At 37.0% G+C, this 15630-nt stretch overlaps 1 protein-coding gene across 2 annotated transcripts in view; it reads left to right on the plus strand.

Annotated features, from left to right (window-relative positions):
- The window catches only part of LOC102231767 (receptor tyrosine-protein kinase erbB-4), a 282261-nt gene that overhangs the window by 180910 nt on the left and 85721 nt on the right, over nt 1–15630 (plus strand). For both annotated transcript variants that reach the window (XM_023337224.1, XM_023337225.1), the window contains exon 4: nt 14391–14522. In XM_023337224.1, the coding sequence (XP_023192992.1) occupies nt 14391–14522 (132 nt within the window). The remainder of the gene's footprint in view (nt 1–14390; nt 14523–15630) is intronic.

Below are 15630 nucleotides of genomic sequence, written 5' to 3' on the forward strand. Positions count from 1 at the left end.
TCTTGTAGAGGTTTGTGACTGACATTTACCTCCAGCGTTACAGGCAGAAAGTAAAGAGGTCTGGTCATGTGACGTTTCACACTAGATGCATGAAATTGATATTGCTTAGAGTTGACACATTATTATTTTATTTTAAAACTTCAATTAGCTGCCAAAGTCAAAACAATTGTTCTAGAGCTTCCAGAAGTTAGAAAAAATGTCTGGCAACAATTGTTGCCGGTGGGATTAAATGGGTTAATAGTGTAAACAGTGGTTTCTGACATGGGCAGTATGGGCAACCACTCAGGGTGTTATCTTATTTGGGATTGCACGAGACCTCCGCGGATTGTGGCACAGAGATGGAAGCAAAGCAGAATTGATAATGATATTGGTTAAATTTATTTAAGCTCTAAGCATTTAATATTTAATATTGGCGTGGGTCTAAGCATTTATTATGCTTAGTTTTTTAAAATGCTTATTAAATAGGTGTTTTTATGGGAATGTGGATTTTTCAGATCCATTTAAAAAGCAATTTTGTGTTATTGTGTTATGTAGTGCGGGGCGCTGGTCTTGACTCGATCTCGACCTCTCTCGGTCTTGGTCTTGACTTGGTATCTGACCCTAAAAATCTTGGTCTTGTCTCGGTCGCCATAGACTCTGGTCTTGACTTGGTCTCGGGTTAGGTAGTCTTGACTACTACACTATCTGAAGATAACTAAAAATGAGCAAACAGGCTTTTCAACAGTTTCATTAAAAATATTTTTCAAAAAGAGTAGAAATGAAGCAAATGTTGTCACTTCACCTACTCCTCCTCTGGATGTCACAGACACCGTATCAGAGCCTGGGGACCAGCATGAATAGAGTTTATATGAAATAGGAGGGCTTTGTTTTTCCTTCTTATTATTTAGTGTAATTAGTAAGAAATAGGATATGCAGTTATACATATTTGCATTGTGTGTTTTGGGCTTTGTGTGGGTCACATACTGTTTTATTCACCATACGTGTCACACGCAGCCAATTGGCGTGGGTCAGAAATTGACCGACAGGTGCCACGTTGCTGTTTTGGTGTGCCATTTGCATCATGCGCATGGGACCTGTATTTGTGTGGGTGCGCACCAGCTGGTTTTGTGCGCCACATGCATGATGCGTGTTGAGTATATGATTACATTTGTGTGGGTCAGGTGCGGTGATATTTTTTGTGCGTGCCATGTGATAATATCCTACAGGCGTGTGTCACAAACACTTTCCTTGTCTCTCAATGTCACTTTCGTCTCGCTCTTGAGCTTGTGTTGTCCTCTCCATCACACCATAGTCTAGCCTTTTGAAACCCTTTGGTGAAAAGTTGTATATTTGCCACATTGTGGTCTTTAAAGTATGCGAGAAAAGTAATGGCTTGAGGTCCAGAAATTATGGCATCTTTGATGCTTAATACAACATTAACTCTACATTTTTCAAAGTAGTTTCTTTTTTCCTTGCCCTCTATTAAATTGATTTTCATAATCTTAGACTTGGTCATTGTGCCTCTTGAGACAAGACAGTTTTTTTTTCTGTGCTAATATTTCATAAGCAAATTTTTAATGTAATTAATAAAGTGTGCAGAAAAAAATAAAAGAATGAAATTAGACTGAAGTAAATGTTAAGGTAAATGAAAGTAAAACAATAATTTAAGTCTGGCGTAATTTTGCAGTGAAATAGAAGCTGCAGAAATGAAAGATGCTTGTTATGCTTAAAATCATTGTGCCCTAAAACACCATAAAAAATATTTTGAGAACTGAAACAGCGCTGCAGGCATGAATGGTGTTTGGCATGTTAAATTAAGTATGCCTTCAATGTCTGAGGTGCCTTTAACCACAGATGGAACCACATCTGTATGTAGAGTGTGTGCTGCATGTACTTCTAAAGTTAAAAACTAATTTATAACCTGTGTTTGCCTGTGGTCTATCTTTAATGGCATTCTTTTCCAGTCATTCTGTTTTTTCAGTTTCACATTTTCATTTCTCTTCTCTGTGACATCCACAAATACGCACATACACTCACTCATGCATGCACGCACACATGCATGCACATACCCTAATACATACACACTGCCCACACTGCTCCTTCTGACCGCAAAGTGCTCAGAGACATCAAACCCATGCTTGCTATCTCTCTGGTGAGCTTCTGGTAAAGCACTTTTATGTGTTCAAATTAATGCAGTTGTTCTTTTCAGGTCAATAGTTAAACCCATAAAAGTGCAATTACACATGAATGGGTAGCACCATTGAAAATGTGAACTGAGGTACCAGTGTTAAAATTGCATGCCGTTCCTGTGGGAGGTCCTCCATTCACCAACTTTACAGAAGATATGAAATTTATGATGCATTGGTGTCATACGTGTCACACAATGGAACTAATATCAAGAAACTCATTATTCAATCCAATTCTGAATGTCTTTTTATTAAAGGTTCTTCAACTGTTAGGTAGACTTCATGTTGAAGCACCAAACTGGAAAAAAAAAAGATTAGAAATAAGTTATTAGATTTAGGGAGATATCTCACTTGAATCCTTGTTCTACTTAAAATGAAATGGTTTCATGCCAGTGGGTTGAGCATATTTCTTACTCAATCTAAAGTGACTGCCAATTTTGCTCTGTGCCTCAGTTTTTTAAGTAACACCAGTGTGGTTAATGAGGAATTGTGGGACGTTCTTACACAATATAAATGAAGAATGATTGCAAAGTCATATTAGGTAAAATGTATAGTGCAAATGGTACTTTCACTATCAATTGCATCACTAAAATTATATTATCAAGGAATTACCCAGGCATTGTACTATCAATGGTATTTTGGTTTGAGATTGAAGGTTGCATGAACAGGGTCTCAAAGGAAGCAGTAGGAGCAGTGGGAAATGTGAAGTTTTGTGTTATTGAAGCTTTACCCATGTGGGAAATTAAATTCAGAGGACCTGTATAAAAACTGGGCCATTCATACTTTGATTTGGAAGATAGAAACACTGTTTGATGAGGGTTTTCATTGAAATGATAATCATTTGGCTAAAATAATTTTTTGCTCGTTTTACTAAGATATAACATAGAAATTAGCATAGTAAAGTATATTAAACTTGATTGGCCCTGATGAATGACGAGCCAACTAGAAATTCAAAAATATAATTTTCTGATCAGTGAACCCACCACATACTTCAGTAAGCCCTTTCAGGTCGCAGTAACTACAATTGTCTCTACAAAAACTTAACATCACAAATCTGATACAAAACTGATGCTTTTCTACTCTCTATTTAATTATAATTGCATAATAAAACTAAAATTGTTGAATAGCTTTTTCCTAAACATTATTTAAATATTATTAATTTCAGTTGAAAACCCACATTGTATTAAAGTCTAATATTCACCTCCAAAATGACTTGCATCATTGGATTTGGAGACATGCTTTCTACATAATGCATATTATAGTTTGATTATAATAGATATATGCATACAGTTCACGTGTATTTTTTGCTGCATTTTAGTAGCAAGAGGATAAAGACTGTTTGATAGAAGCAGATGATGGATGGGAGGAGAGATCACCTATTTGCATAGCAAAGTCAGGGATTTGCTATCCTGACATATTGTGAGCAAATGAACAGCTCAAACCAAAGTGAATGACATAGTTGGGTGTGGCAAAATGAGGATTTGGAATTTACTTAGAAAATTCCTTATTGCTGTTTATCAGTGCTGCATTTGTACATTTTTTTTAATCCTGGGCAGTATTTCCTTTTTCGTTGCATGTACTTGTATCCATACGACAGCTACAAATACAGTCTTGCAGTGTGTTATGTAGCCATGAGAAAAGCAGTGTTAATCAAATGGATTTAAACTGTGTTTTGGTTTTAAGCTTGTTGCTGTCTTCACAGTTTAAAGGGGTGGTATTGTGTATTTTCCAGGCACATAGTTTTAGTTTTCCATTTTATAGAACAAGCAAGTAACTATGTTACTTTTAGTTGTTATAAAAATGCTGTATGTATAAAACATAACTTAAAAGAAAACTCACTTTATTTGAAGCCTTGAAATTTGACTTCTGTCGCTATATGAGGCTCCTGCTCATTCTGACATTCCGCCTTTAGCATTTCATCACAATAGTCCAATATTTTGCTATTTACACCCATTCTTAGGAGCATTGGACTGGGAAGTAGCTTGAATAAGTTAGCAGATGTGCAGTTCCACCAGGTGTTTTCTAATTGCTTCTGCAGCTAAGCTGGTGGAGCTGAGTGGGGACAGTGTGGGGGAGGGGGTACTCTGCAAGGCAAAAGCTCAGGTGGAGACTGAAGCTCCAAGGAAGAACCATGTGGAAATAGTACTAAACGAGTAACTATAAATGTAGGAAAATAATAGAAGTGTACCATCTTTGATGCCATCATCCAACTGAAATCTCAACACAAAATCGCTTTAAAAAATTTGAGCTATCTCTTTACTTCGTGCTGTTGTTAAAGTTTTGTTAATGTTGTTGATGCATTGTGCTAGGTCTGGAGTTTGCATAGCCTGGTGAAAACCAGCCCCTTGTCAGTGTTGTAGTACTCGAGACCGGTGGTCTCGGTCTGGTCTCGGACTCAACCGCATTCGGTCTCGGGCATTGAGGACTTGGGATTTTATTTCAAGACCAGTCAAGACCGCAACTGTGAAAATATCACTAAACTTACAGCATGTTGTCCAGTTTATTTGTTAACATGTTTGTTTTCACTGGATGCAAAACGTACCGATTAAAATCCAAGCAATAACGTGACTTACCAATGGGCTCTTTGCACCTGCCGCGCTGACGTCACAACCGCATGCGCAAATGCGGCTCTCTTTTTTCTTCTTTGAGTTACCATGACAGCTAGAAAAGACAAAGTCTTATTTCAGACGCAAATAAAACAATACTATGAACTATGAACAATTAGCTACAGCTAATTCAGCAGCGCTTCATTTCACAGACAGTGGGGACTACGTCTAACTTTTTCGTCACTTAGAAAAGAAGCACAAAGAAAGGTAAGCTCCGTTGACGTGATGTTAGCAAAGCTAGCTGTACAGAGACACATACGCATTTGCGATGAAAAAAAAAAAATCACTCTCTGTGCTGAACCTTACCAGAGGGACCTACGTGGTCACGTGTGTGGCCGTCTCACAAACACACAGTTAGCTTCCCGTTAGCTAAGTACAGCATAATGGCAGAACTGATACAACTTCTACACCTTGAAGCCTGTCTGCTACACAGTCTTACGTTAGCCAAACAGTTCAATATGCAATGTGTCTGTATCTGACATACACTAAAGATTTTATTTTAGCAGAAAAGGCTTTGTACTAAACTATTACTCGTGTTAGCCACTCTAGCACCAAGTACAGCTAGTCAGTCAACCATCGCTGTGTTCAGGGAAGCGCTGATTAATAATCGAGAAATAAATATCAAGCCTGGAAAGTTGATATTGTAACGGACTGAATGTTATGTTTTTAACGTAATCTTTGCTCGACTTGTGGGGCGCAGGCGGTTGCCATGGTAACAGGTGTGCTTAAACTACAAAGAGAGAGAGAGCGTAAAAAGGTAGGAGTGGTTTTGAGTTGATCACCTGTTCGGGTTATTTTACCTTTGTTTCCCTTTGCTGTGGCGCATTACAGCCGCTGTAGTTTCTAAACGTTGGACTAATTACCTCGTTAGTTTGTGAGTTTACATCATTCACAACAAACATCAAATAGAACAAATATACTTCATAAAATTTTAACAAACAAATGGCTTCTACCGCAATAATTATGTGAAATTAAATTAATTATAGGCCTATCCCAGCTTCAGAAGATTTGCCTTTACCTTTACAGAGCTCTTTGGTTCCTCCTATCAGTCTGTAGCTTCCAATATTGAGGTCATCAAACTAAATTTCAGATCTACCATAACTGACTGACACCTGCTGGCCTCAGGTTTGCAACCAGCTTGTGACTGAGAAACCAGTAACCTCCTCCCAGATGATGACATGAACTTGTTAGTTCCTCTGTCCATTGTAGTAGCTGATATATTGTGAAAATCCGGTAGAAATGATGCACTAATCCAGTCGTGTTTACATAGAAACAATGCCCTGCCAGGCTGTGTTTGTGAGACTTGCGGTCACGTGGGTCGGTTGTGGGCGGAGCTTGGTAAGGTCCATTGGTGTTGACTAAGGTGTCGAATATATGGGACAACACTGTGTCCAAAAGTCTGCAATATAGTGATGTGACATTCACGAACGATCCACGTCTTCTGAACTTCTCTTTACTAAGAAGATAGGACTGGAGCCTCACTGAGAGCCGTTCTTTGTTCTTGTAATGTTCTGTGTACATTGCAGTAGCTATCATTATTTTATTTAATTATATACATTGATATTTATTTAATTAGCAAATAAATAAAACACAAGAACGAAAGAGCACGCAGAGCATGCGTGTTGCTCTTTGTTTTTGATCAAAGTGGCAGCTGTAATGTCTGCCATGATAGCAGACATTACAGCATTGTGCTGCTTGGCTTCATGCAGTGGGAGAGAGGGTGAGAACAGTCATGGTGAGCGCAGTGTGCTTGGTCACTTCTTGCTTGTTGTTCTTTGGTTGAGCATTGTTTACAGTCAGGGCATTGTCTCAATTGCTATGTTTAATGGTGCAGACGGTGGTGATTTCTGACATGAATTATATGGCAAATACCCAGGGCATTATTGTTTTAGTTAAGCAGATCAAAAAGTTTGTTCTGCTTTTAATATTGGTTAAATTTATTTCAATCTGGAGAAACTCAGATGGAGAAAAGAAGACAATTAGAAGAGTTTATTGACAGAAATTAAAGTCTTTGGCGCTCGGGTCCCGGCTGGGGATAACGGTTATCGCAACGTTAACGATAAGCTTCAGATGAGCATTACCAAAGCTGATAGGAACGTCATCCCCCGAGGGCCCGGCACTGGTGGTGAGGGTTGAAGAAGGGTGCGGACCTAACGACCGGGCGAATGGAAGAGAAGGGGAGGTGGAGGGTTGAACTTGGCTGGAGAGCGAAGGACACTATGGATGAAGGTCCTTATCAGCTTCATTTCAGCTCTAAGTATTTAATATCTAGGTATTTTTATGGGAATGTGAATCTTTCAGATCAATTTGATTAGCAAATTTGATCATATTTCGCAGGTTATTGTGTCATGTAGCGCGGGGCTTTGGTCTTGGTTTTGTCTCGGTCTCGACTTCCCTCGGTCTTGGTCTTGACTTGGTCTCGGACCCTAAAAGTCTTGGCCTTGTCTCGATCTTGATACACTCTGGTCTTGGTCTTGTCTTGGTCTCGGGTTAGGTGGTCTTGACTACAACACTTCCCCTTGTACACTTTGATTTGTACAGAGCTGTTGGCTGTTGGCTGTTGGGAAACAATTGCTTCCTGGAGGCGTGGACTGTATTGAGGTTTGCTCATGACGCATAGGTGACAGTTTGACACTAAGAAGCTGATCGGAAATTACCTGCACTGTAAACTACCATTCTTCACTGTGAAAAGAGCCAATCTGAACAAAGCAGAACATGATGTTAATTCAATATTTGAAAGTGTGGCCAACTTGGAATTAATGGCTTCTCAAACAGTGCAGAAAATTTACATCATTGTTCACAACGTCTTCTGTTTGCTGACTGACCCGGTAAAAATCTAATGGAAACAGCCTGAGTCAAGGGGAGTAAGCCCAGACTGTGCTGGTAGCAATAATTCTTTTCAAGGGGAATTGCAGAGGAAGACAAATGACCAAGCTAGATTTTGCATGTTGTACAAAAAACTTATTGACTTCAGTTGATTCCATTCCCAAAGCTTTAGCATGTACTATCCATACCTACTTATTTATTTTCAGGAAAATATCTACACTTACCATAATACATGTATATGGTAAGTGAATTCTTACCATGATCGGTCAACCACACCCTAGACCAAAATCTAGAACATAAACAGAATCAAGCATAAAAAAACCCAACTCACAATACTGTAAAAATAGTAAAACAAATTAGTAAGCGATAGCTTAATATTTTCTGAAGCGGTTTCTCTAAGCTTTACCTTAGAGATTCGCACCATTTTTTCAGTGTCTTGACCATAAAATATTGCAGTGAAACTTCTGTTTGTATTGTTTTTAAAAATTGATTTGTAACCGGAGTTGCAAAGGGACAGTCAAGCCTTGCTGACATTATCTGCCCACATTTCCTCAGCTCTTAGGTAGAAATTAAAATGACTATCCCCCTGGTTACAGGCCTACAGACGAAGCAAACTAGTAATTTAATTGATGCTCAAGGCATGTATTGTAATGAGGTTCTCATTACTAAGAAATCTGACCTTTGTGTGTCTGTGTGAGTGTTTGCTTGAGCATGTGTTTACTGTAATTTTACAGATATTGGCAGTTCTGCTGCTCTAACTTTTGAGAGCAACCTATCAAATCTTTGAGCTTTCCATCTCCACTGCTGGTCCAGTTGGGGCGGCGTCTAAGCATTTAGTTTCTTGGACTCATAATACTTTGGCATCTATCTGCAATTCCTCAGTTTCCCACTGCTGTCCAACTGAACAGAAAGCTTTACTGAGCTGAAACAATGCTAAATCTCATTGAGGCAGCAAAGAAGAAACCCCAGACTGAATCATTCGTTTGACTGCTAGACCAAATAAGAAACAAAGAAGAAACGTCTTTATTTGAAATATATGCCTGTCTGTCTAATGTAATTGCAGGGCTGAGTGTATTTCTATATCTCTAGATTCTTTCTGTCTAACAATTTGATTGTCTGTGTTTGCTCTTGCAACTGTGCCTCAATCTAATGTGCCAGATGGTTTGTTAAAAACAGAACACTCCAGAAGGTCTTCTGCAGAAACTATTTAGAACAGGTAAAACACTGTAAAATATGCAATATTTGCAAACTGTGATATAAATTAATCACTCCACATTGATTGTCACACAAATTAAGTAAATAAAATTAACCTGTTTTATATTAGATTTTTTATAGGTGTTTAGTTTGGATCACTATTCTGTACACGTCCCAGTGATGACATCATTTTAGGTTTTCTACAGATACAGACTGATGTCTTGTTATTTGAAAAGCTACTTGAAGCTATGTTCCAATAAAGTTGTCTCTTGAGTGAGACAGAGGGCAATGGCATCTCAGATAATATCATGCCTGCTAGTTTAAAGGGTGAATCTTATGTATTTTCCAGACACATAGTGCCATTTTATAGCACAATCCAGTAAATATGCTAAGTTGTCAGCCTGTATTTACCAAATATAGCTTAAAATAAATGTGATGCCTTGAAATTGTCCTGTCTTTATAAAAACTGCTACTGTCAAAGCTAATTAAAATAATTATATATTTGTAATTAATCTAGAATTCTAACACTAAAGACTAAAACTTGTTAAACACAAATTTTAATACAGGGAAACGGATAGGAGAGGAGAAATAATTTTAGAGTAGTGAGCAGCACTATCACTATCTGAGAAAAACTAATTAGGACATTTTCCCCATCCTACAACAAGATTTAACCACTGATCCCCCTCTGGCCTCTTGCTACATACCGTAGTCCAAAGTAGTCCTTCTAATAAAAACCAAGCCAACATGGGTTTAGTATATTATCAGGGGTCTTATAAAATGTTTTCTCTTCTTGATATAAGAGTGAGTGCACAATTGTTATAAACAGTTATGATCAATAAAGATCAAGTTATAAGGGAACAATGTCATTCAAACAATGTTGGACGTACGATTTATTTTGAGCCGTTTCTTGTTTCTCTTTTTCTGCACAAATATCTATAATTGCGTTTTGCTACTTGCATTTTCAAATCTTTATTTAACCACCATTTTGGCAACTAATCCTTTGTTGTAGCTTTGTCATCCACAAATGAGTTTGTCTCTGCTTTCAATCAACTTCTGATAGTGAAAAAAATTGAAGTTGCTTTTTGTGTTGGCTTTCAAAGTGTCAGGAAGAGATGCTTTACAGTACTTTTCGGTGACTCATTATCTAAACACACTATTACGTTATTATACATTATTTTCAGAAAGTAGTGTATTTTATACCAAACAGGATGTTTATCATAGGTTGGTGGCATTTCTCTGTAGAACAAACACAAAACTAATTTGTTTCATAAAACCAGCAAATTAGAATATTTGTTGCATGCAAAATGTAGTTCTTAAAAATCTATAAAAAACAAAACAATAAAGGGAAAAATGGTTCATGGAGATTTCAAATTGTGTGTCATTTCTATAGATATAAATACCACATTTTTCTGTGGGTTTTGTATACATATAGAGCTTCACGAATAATATTTCCAATTTTTGCTCCCAGCCTCTGTTAGAGGCATGACTGTGGTACTGTGAACTTATCATAGGGCACTTTGTGCAAAATTCAGATGCCAGCGGGTTGATGAAATTGTGGCATGTTTCATGCCTTTTTTCCCCAGTCTCACAGGAACTAGGGAGACATTCTGGAATTACATTTATGTATCATATGTGCCTTCCTCAGCCAATGGAGCTTCTCTAGAGAGCACAATGACTTTCCAGAGAAATTGAGTATAGCTTAGAATTCAAAGTCAAGTGAATCCTTTTTCTCCCCTCAATGGTGGTAGTGGAAGAAGAGGTTCTTTAATCAGTGTACTTCTACATAAATCATATCTTGCTATCTAAAAATGTAAAAGTGGCCCATATTAGTTCAAATTGATAAACTAGCCCACCTGTCGTCAACTTAAAGAATCTAGCAAACTGTTATGAGAAACAGTTTGCTAGTTTTCTGTTTTGGCTTAAAATATTTGAGCCAAGTCATGCAGTTCAAAGACAATGCCACCAAATACTGAGGAAATGGATGTAAACTTCTGATTTTGTAAACATAAATGGATAAATCTCTATTGCATTCTCTCTCTTGTTGTTGTGGCATTTTGAAAATAGAAGTACTTTTGGTAATTCTGACTGACATGAGAGAAGTGTAGTCTGAAGACAGTGAGAAAAACTTAGAATTTTTTATTTGGTGTATGTAAACATCTAATTCAAACTTTAAATGGAGATACTTGTTTTACTCGTGACATATGACTACTTGTGCCATTGACATGTTTACAGCAACATTTATGGTATTTTGGTCCATATTATCAAGCAACCAACCAGAATTCTCATAATTGCTGGATGATGTACAGTGGATGCTTGATGCAAGATAAGATTAAGAGACCCTCCTGGCAGTTTTGACATAACTACTTGGCTTCGTTTATTTATTTTTTATTATTTTGGCTTGTCCATCACCCTTCTTTGCCAGCTGTATCCTATTGTGAAGACAATTAGATTTTGGTGACATGGAATCCTCACGAATGAGTGATGTCCCTCCTATGGTGAGCAGCAGAATTTCTTTCTTTCCCTAACCCCATTGCACATGTAGTGGGATGAAGATGAAGAACTAAAGTCGGGAGATGGAAACCTGTGGAACTGGACCAGCACCACCCCTCCCAAGAAGCATAATTTAATCAAAATTTTGTGAGAGTATTTGGCCGGTACTGTGTGGTGCTGGCAGGACGCCTTATGTAAGATTATGGGTCTCATTGGTTTTAGCCCCGTGTCAGTAAGCTGTTTGTATGGAGATGGAGAACACACAAGCTCTGTAAATAATGCAAATCTGGTTTTAGGCTTTACTTTGTGTTTCTTTTTCATCGTCTGTCTCTGTGCTGCTTTCTGCCATCTTCATTTGTTTTCTTTCTCTTTTCTGCTCTGTCTAGCTCAAATAAAAATCAGGATTTTGCAGTTGTAAACTCAAGCACAAAAATAATCTAAACCACCATCTATATTCATGAATCTTTGTGTATATTTATGCATGTGTGACCAAGGAATCAAACCTTGGTTTGATAAAGAAGTGCAGATCATAGGTATATGAGCATCACTACTTGAATAAAATGAACATTTTACAAACTTCTTAAAGGCATCCATGTAAAAGAGACTTTAATTGAGAAATATTTATTTGAAATGTAAAAACAATACAGTATTAATACTGTATGTGGTTTTTAAAAATAAAAAACAAATGTCACATGAATGTTGCCATGTTTACACCACAATGGATTCTGGGTAAATGACATGCTTGGTCCCATTACGTTAGTTTTGTCCAGCTGTGAGTAACATTAAGCCTTTTCAGTTTGAACTGGAGTGTGTTGGGATTGATAGGAATGTGGAATTCTCAAAGATTAATGAAGATGATGAGGACCAAACGGATGAAAAGGACAGTGCTGGCTGAAGAAGCTGGAGTTTGTGCTGTTGCTTCCACCTTCAGCTTTGTGAATGAAACAATGACTGACACGTACCTTTTAATTTTAGTGATAGAAGATTCTGTCGGACTGTGTGATCCAGGAAGTAGTTCTGTAAGCTGCGCTATCTGGTCTGGTAACATCGATTTAATGTCCAGTCTTAGGTCTGATGTCGTGTTCTTGGTTTCACATTCAGTATGAACAAAAGGAAGAATAGCTCCATTATCATTTAAAAGAGCTTCCAGCATTGCCTGTCTGATGTTTCTCCCAGTGTCTTTCCCTCGCTACCCGGCTGCAGAGTGTAGGCATATTGTGGATGAAAACTGTCGGCACAGCATTTGGTTTTAGCTTGCAAGGGAAATGACCACCTTTAGATCCTTTGACTCAAAGTCTTCTGGAGAGAAACATTGAGGGTACAAATGTAGGTCCTTCAAAAGTTGTGTTCAGCTCTTTTTTGTGGGAGATCATCCAGACCCACCTCACTATTTTGCTTTTTTTTTTTTTTTTCTTAATTATTGCCAACAGCGCCGCAGTGTGGCATTGTCACACTGCCACACCAGTCAAATGTAATTTGGTAAAAAACAACTCGGGTAAAGATAGCCTGTGTGTACTCTGTAGATTCCAGTATAGAACTGACCCAGCAAAACCCTTGAAAAAACAGGAACCTCCATGGGTGAAAAATACAACAAAAGTTATACTATTTTTTTTTAATAATTGACATATCATATCACAAACAATTTTACAGCATATTTAGGCCAATGTATTCAACTAATTGTGAATCCCTTTAAACCTCATTAGAGGTTTAAATCCCAAATGGATTGGTGATGTGGTAGTAGTGGAGGATAATTAATTTGTGTGTTTATAGCATCATTCAAATAGATTGATAGAAATAAGTGGAAAATGTTAAAAGATAATGAAAAAGATAGTAATATTATTAGATTTATGGAGCATTGTCTCGGCCTTATGAAAGCAACTATATTTAAATCTAGAGATGCACCAATTAGAGATGGCATTACAAAATTTTGATAATTGTTTTTGTAATGTTCACACCTGAATACTACAAATAACAACCTTATTTTACTTTATGGATAAAATGAAAGTGTAAATGTCTTCATACAAAGTTTTTGGTTAAAAAAAAAAAGTCAAAGGTTACAGAACTGTCGATCCCTGAACTGTCGATCCCTGAAAATCTATAAATACACTAAGCTACAAGTTGTGGAACAGATGGATCAGTACATTAAAATACCAACTAAAAAGAACTACAGCATGCTTTATTCATGGCATAGATTTTAATTTACTCACTTCTGTTTTTCACAGTTCTAACTTTAAAAGTTTGCTATATCACAACATCTTGCAGTTTATGCTAGCATATAATTTTAAATAATGAAGAACTGTGTCCACCTCAATATTAAAAGATTTCATTTACTGCTGTGTGTTAGATTCTTACATCATGTTTTTTCTGTTTTGTTTACTTTACGCAGCTTTTCTGCTGTGATTTGTTCTTATTTACATTAGGAGCAGAATAAAAGCAGACGCTTTGTTTTAGTCGCTTGTGCTACCCAGCTAAGCTTCAAAACCGTTTCAAAACAAAATGACCAAAAAGTTAGCATTGTGAAGTGTCGTAACATTTTATATTTGTCCTTATAAGGTATTTAACTGTGTCATAACTGTCATTCTCTCTCTGTATGTAAAGTTGGTAGATCTCATCCAACTTTGATAATTTAGACTGTCATTCTGTATAAAGAATCTCCCATCACTAAAATGGGTTCTCCAAAAGAATAAAGCTCAGCATTTCTGTTGTTATATCTTCAACTTTTTGTTATTTATGTTATTTATGCTTAAAAAAGCATAGTCTTTCAAAATATCTTTAAAAGTTTCCTTTCCTTTCTTGAAGCTGCTTGCACACTTTGTGCTTCCTCTGACTTCATGACCTGACAGGGCTGGTCAAGTGTAAAATAGGGCGATTCCGGTTAAATCGGATGCAATAAAGATCAACCCATAAAGGTTGATCTCTTTTGCACTAAAAGTAAAGGAAATATCATTAATAGTGCTGGTGTTCAAACTGGTTAATTATATTGAGTTGTTTGTTGAAAGATTTCTGCAGTTGAGCAAAATAAAAGCTGTATTTTGAACACATTGCAGGCAAACATTGTTGAGAATCCAGAGAGTCACAGCTGACTGTGTTGTCTTTCTTTTGTCCACAGAGATTCTCAAAGGAGGTGTGTATGTTGACCAAAACAAGTTCCTCTGCCATGCAGACACAATCCACTGGCAGGACATTGTCAAGTATCCAAGGATCCATCCTATAGTGGTACCCACTAACAGCAGTGTTATATGTAAGTAACTATAAAGGCAGGTCATCTAATAGAACAGTGATTCAACTAAGATTTACCTTGTATTTTCTGCTCTGTTCAAGGTTTCATAAGATTAAAGGGTGTTTCGCACCTCCTCCCTCCCCCGAGACACTCTTATCCCATATAAACACAGCTATATTGATTTACACTGTAGGATGCATAGTATAACCACAGGTTAATCATTACACTCCAATGCTTGGGTTTAATAGAATACTGCATTGATCTTACATTGTGCTTCAATAACACTGTTGGTTGCATGATTGATTATTAAAAGCATCCATACAGAGAACTAGATGTATCTTATTTTTCCTTGTGATTTCTCATTGTTTGCAAGAGCTAGATACCTCACAATATAAGTTGGAGCACAAAGACTTTAGTTGGAGAGTGAACACATGTTGTGCTGCTGGCATTAACACAACTTCTAAGTACTACAGACTTCTGAAGTGCTGAACAGATGTCTAACTTCCTGCTTTAGAACTTAACAAACTTAGCAGAGATCAGTTTTTTCAGTGATTTGTGTGCTTAGACCAAACAATCTCACTTTTTAACTCTGTTTTTTTTGTTTATTTGTTGTTTTTTGTTGTTGTTGTTATGTTTCATAAACATTCAATATGTAACCAATTAATTTGATTAATTACATTCCTATAAAATCATTCTTCACATGTGATGATTTGCAAAAGTGTTCATCCCTCTTTAAAACCAGCATATTTTGTCCCCTGGTTATAGCCCAACATGAAATACTGCATGACTGTTATGAGAAAAAACAAATTAGTGGTGGAACTCAATATTTTTTATTAAGTTAACTGCAGGGTCTGCAATTAGTCAATCACAGTTTATCACATTTGAATCAAAAATCATGTATTGACAAATAAACATTTTCAATTCCAAAGTCCTTTATGAACTTGCTATGGAAGCATCCATCCTTGACTTCATTGTTTGATTGTGCTTACTATTATAAATCATAATCTCCACTTATTCAATTCCCTTTTATGCCCCACTATAACCTGCTGTAAGACATGTTAATGAACACATTGAGTTTTAATAGGATATATCGAAGTAAAGGGGGGAAAAAAACAGAAAAACAATATTT

This window comes from Xiphophorus maculatus, chromosome 7, assembly GCF_002775205.1.
Source record: "Xiphophorus maculatus strain JP 163 A chromosome 7, X_maculatus-5.0-male, whole genome shotgun sequence".
NCBI classification, from domain to species: domain Eukaryota; kingdom Metazoa; phylum Chordata; class Actinopteri; order Cyprinodontiformes; family Poeciliidae; genus Xiphophorus; species Xiphophorus maculatus.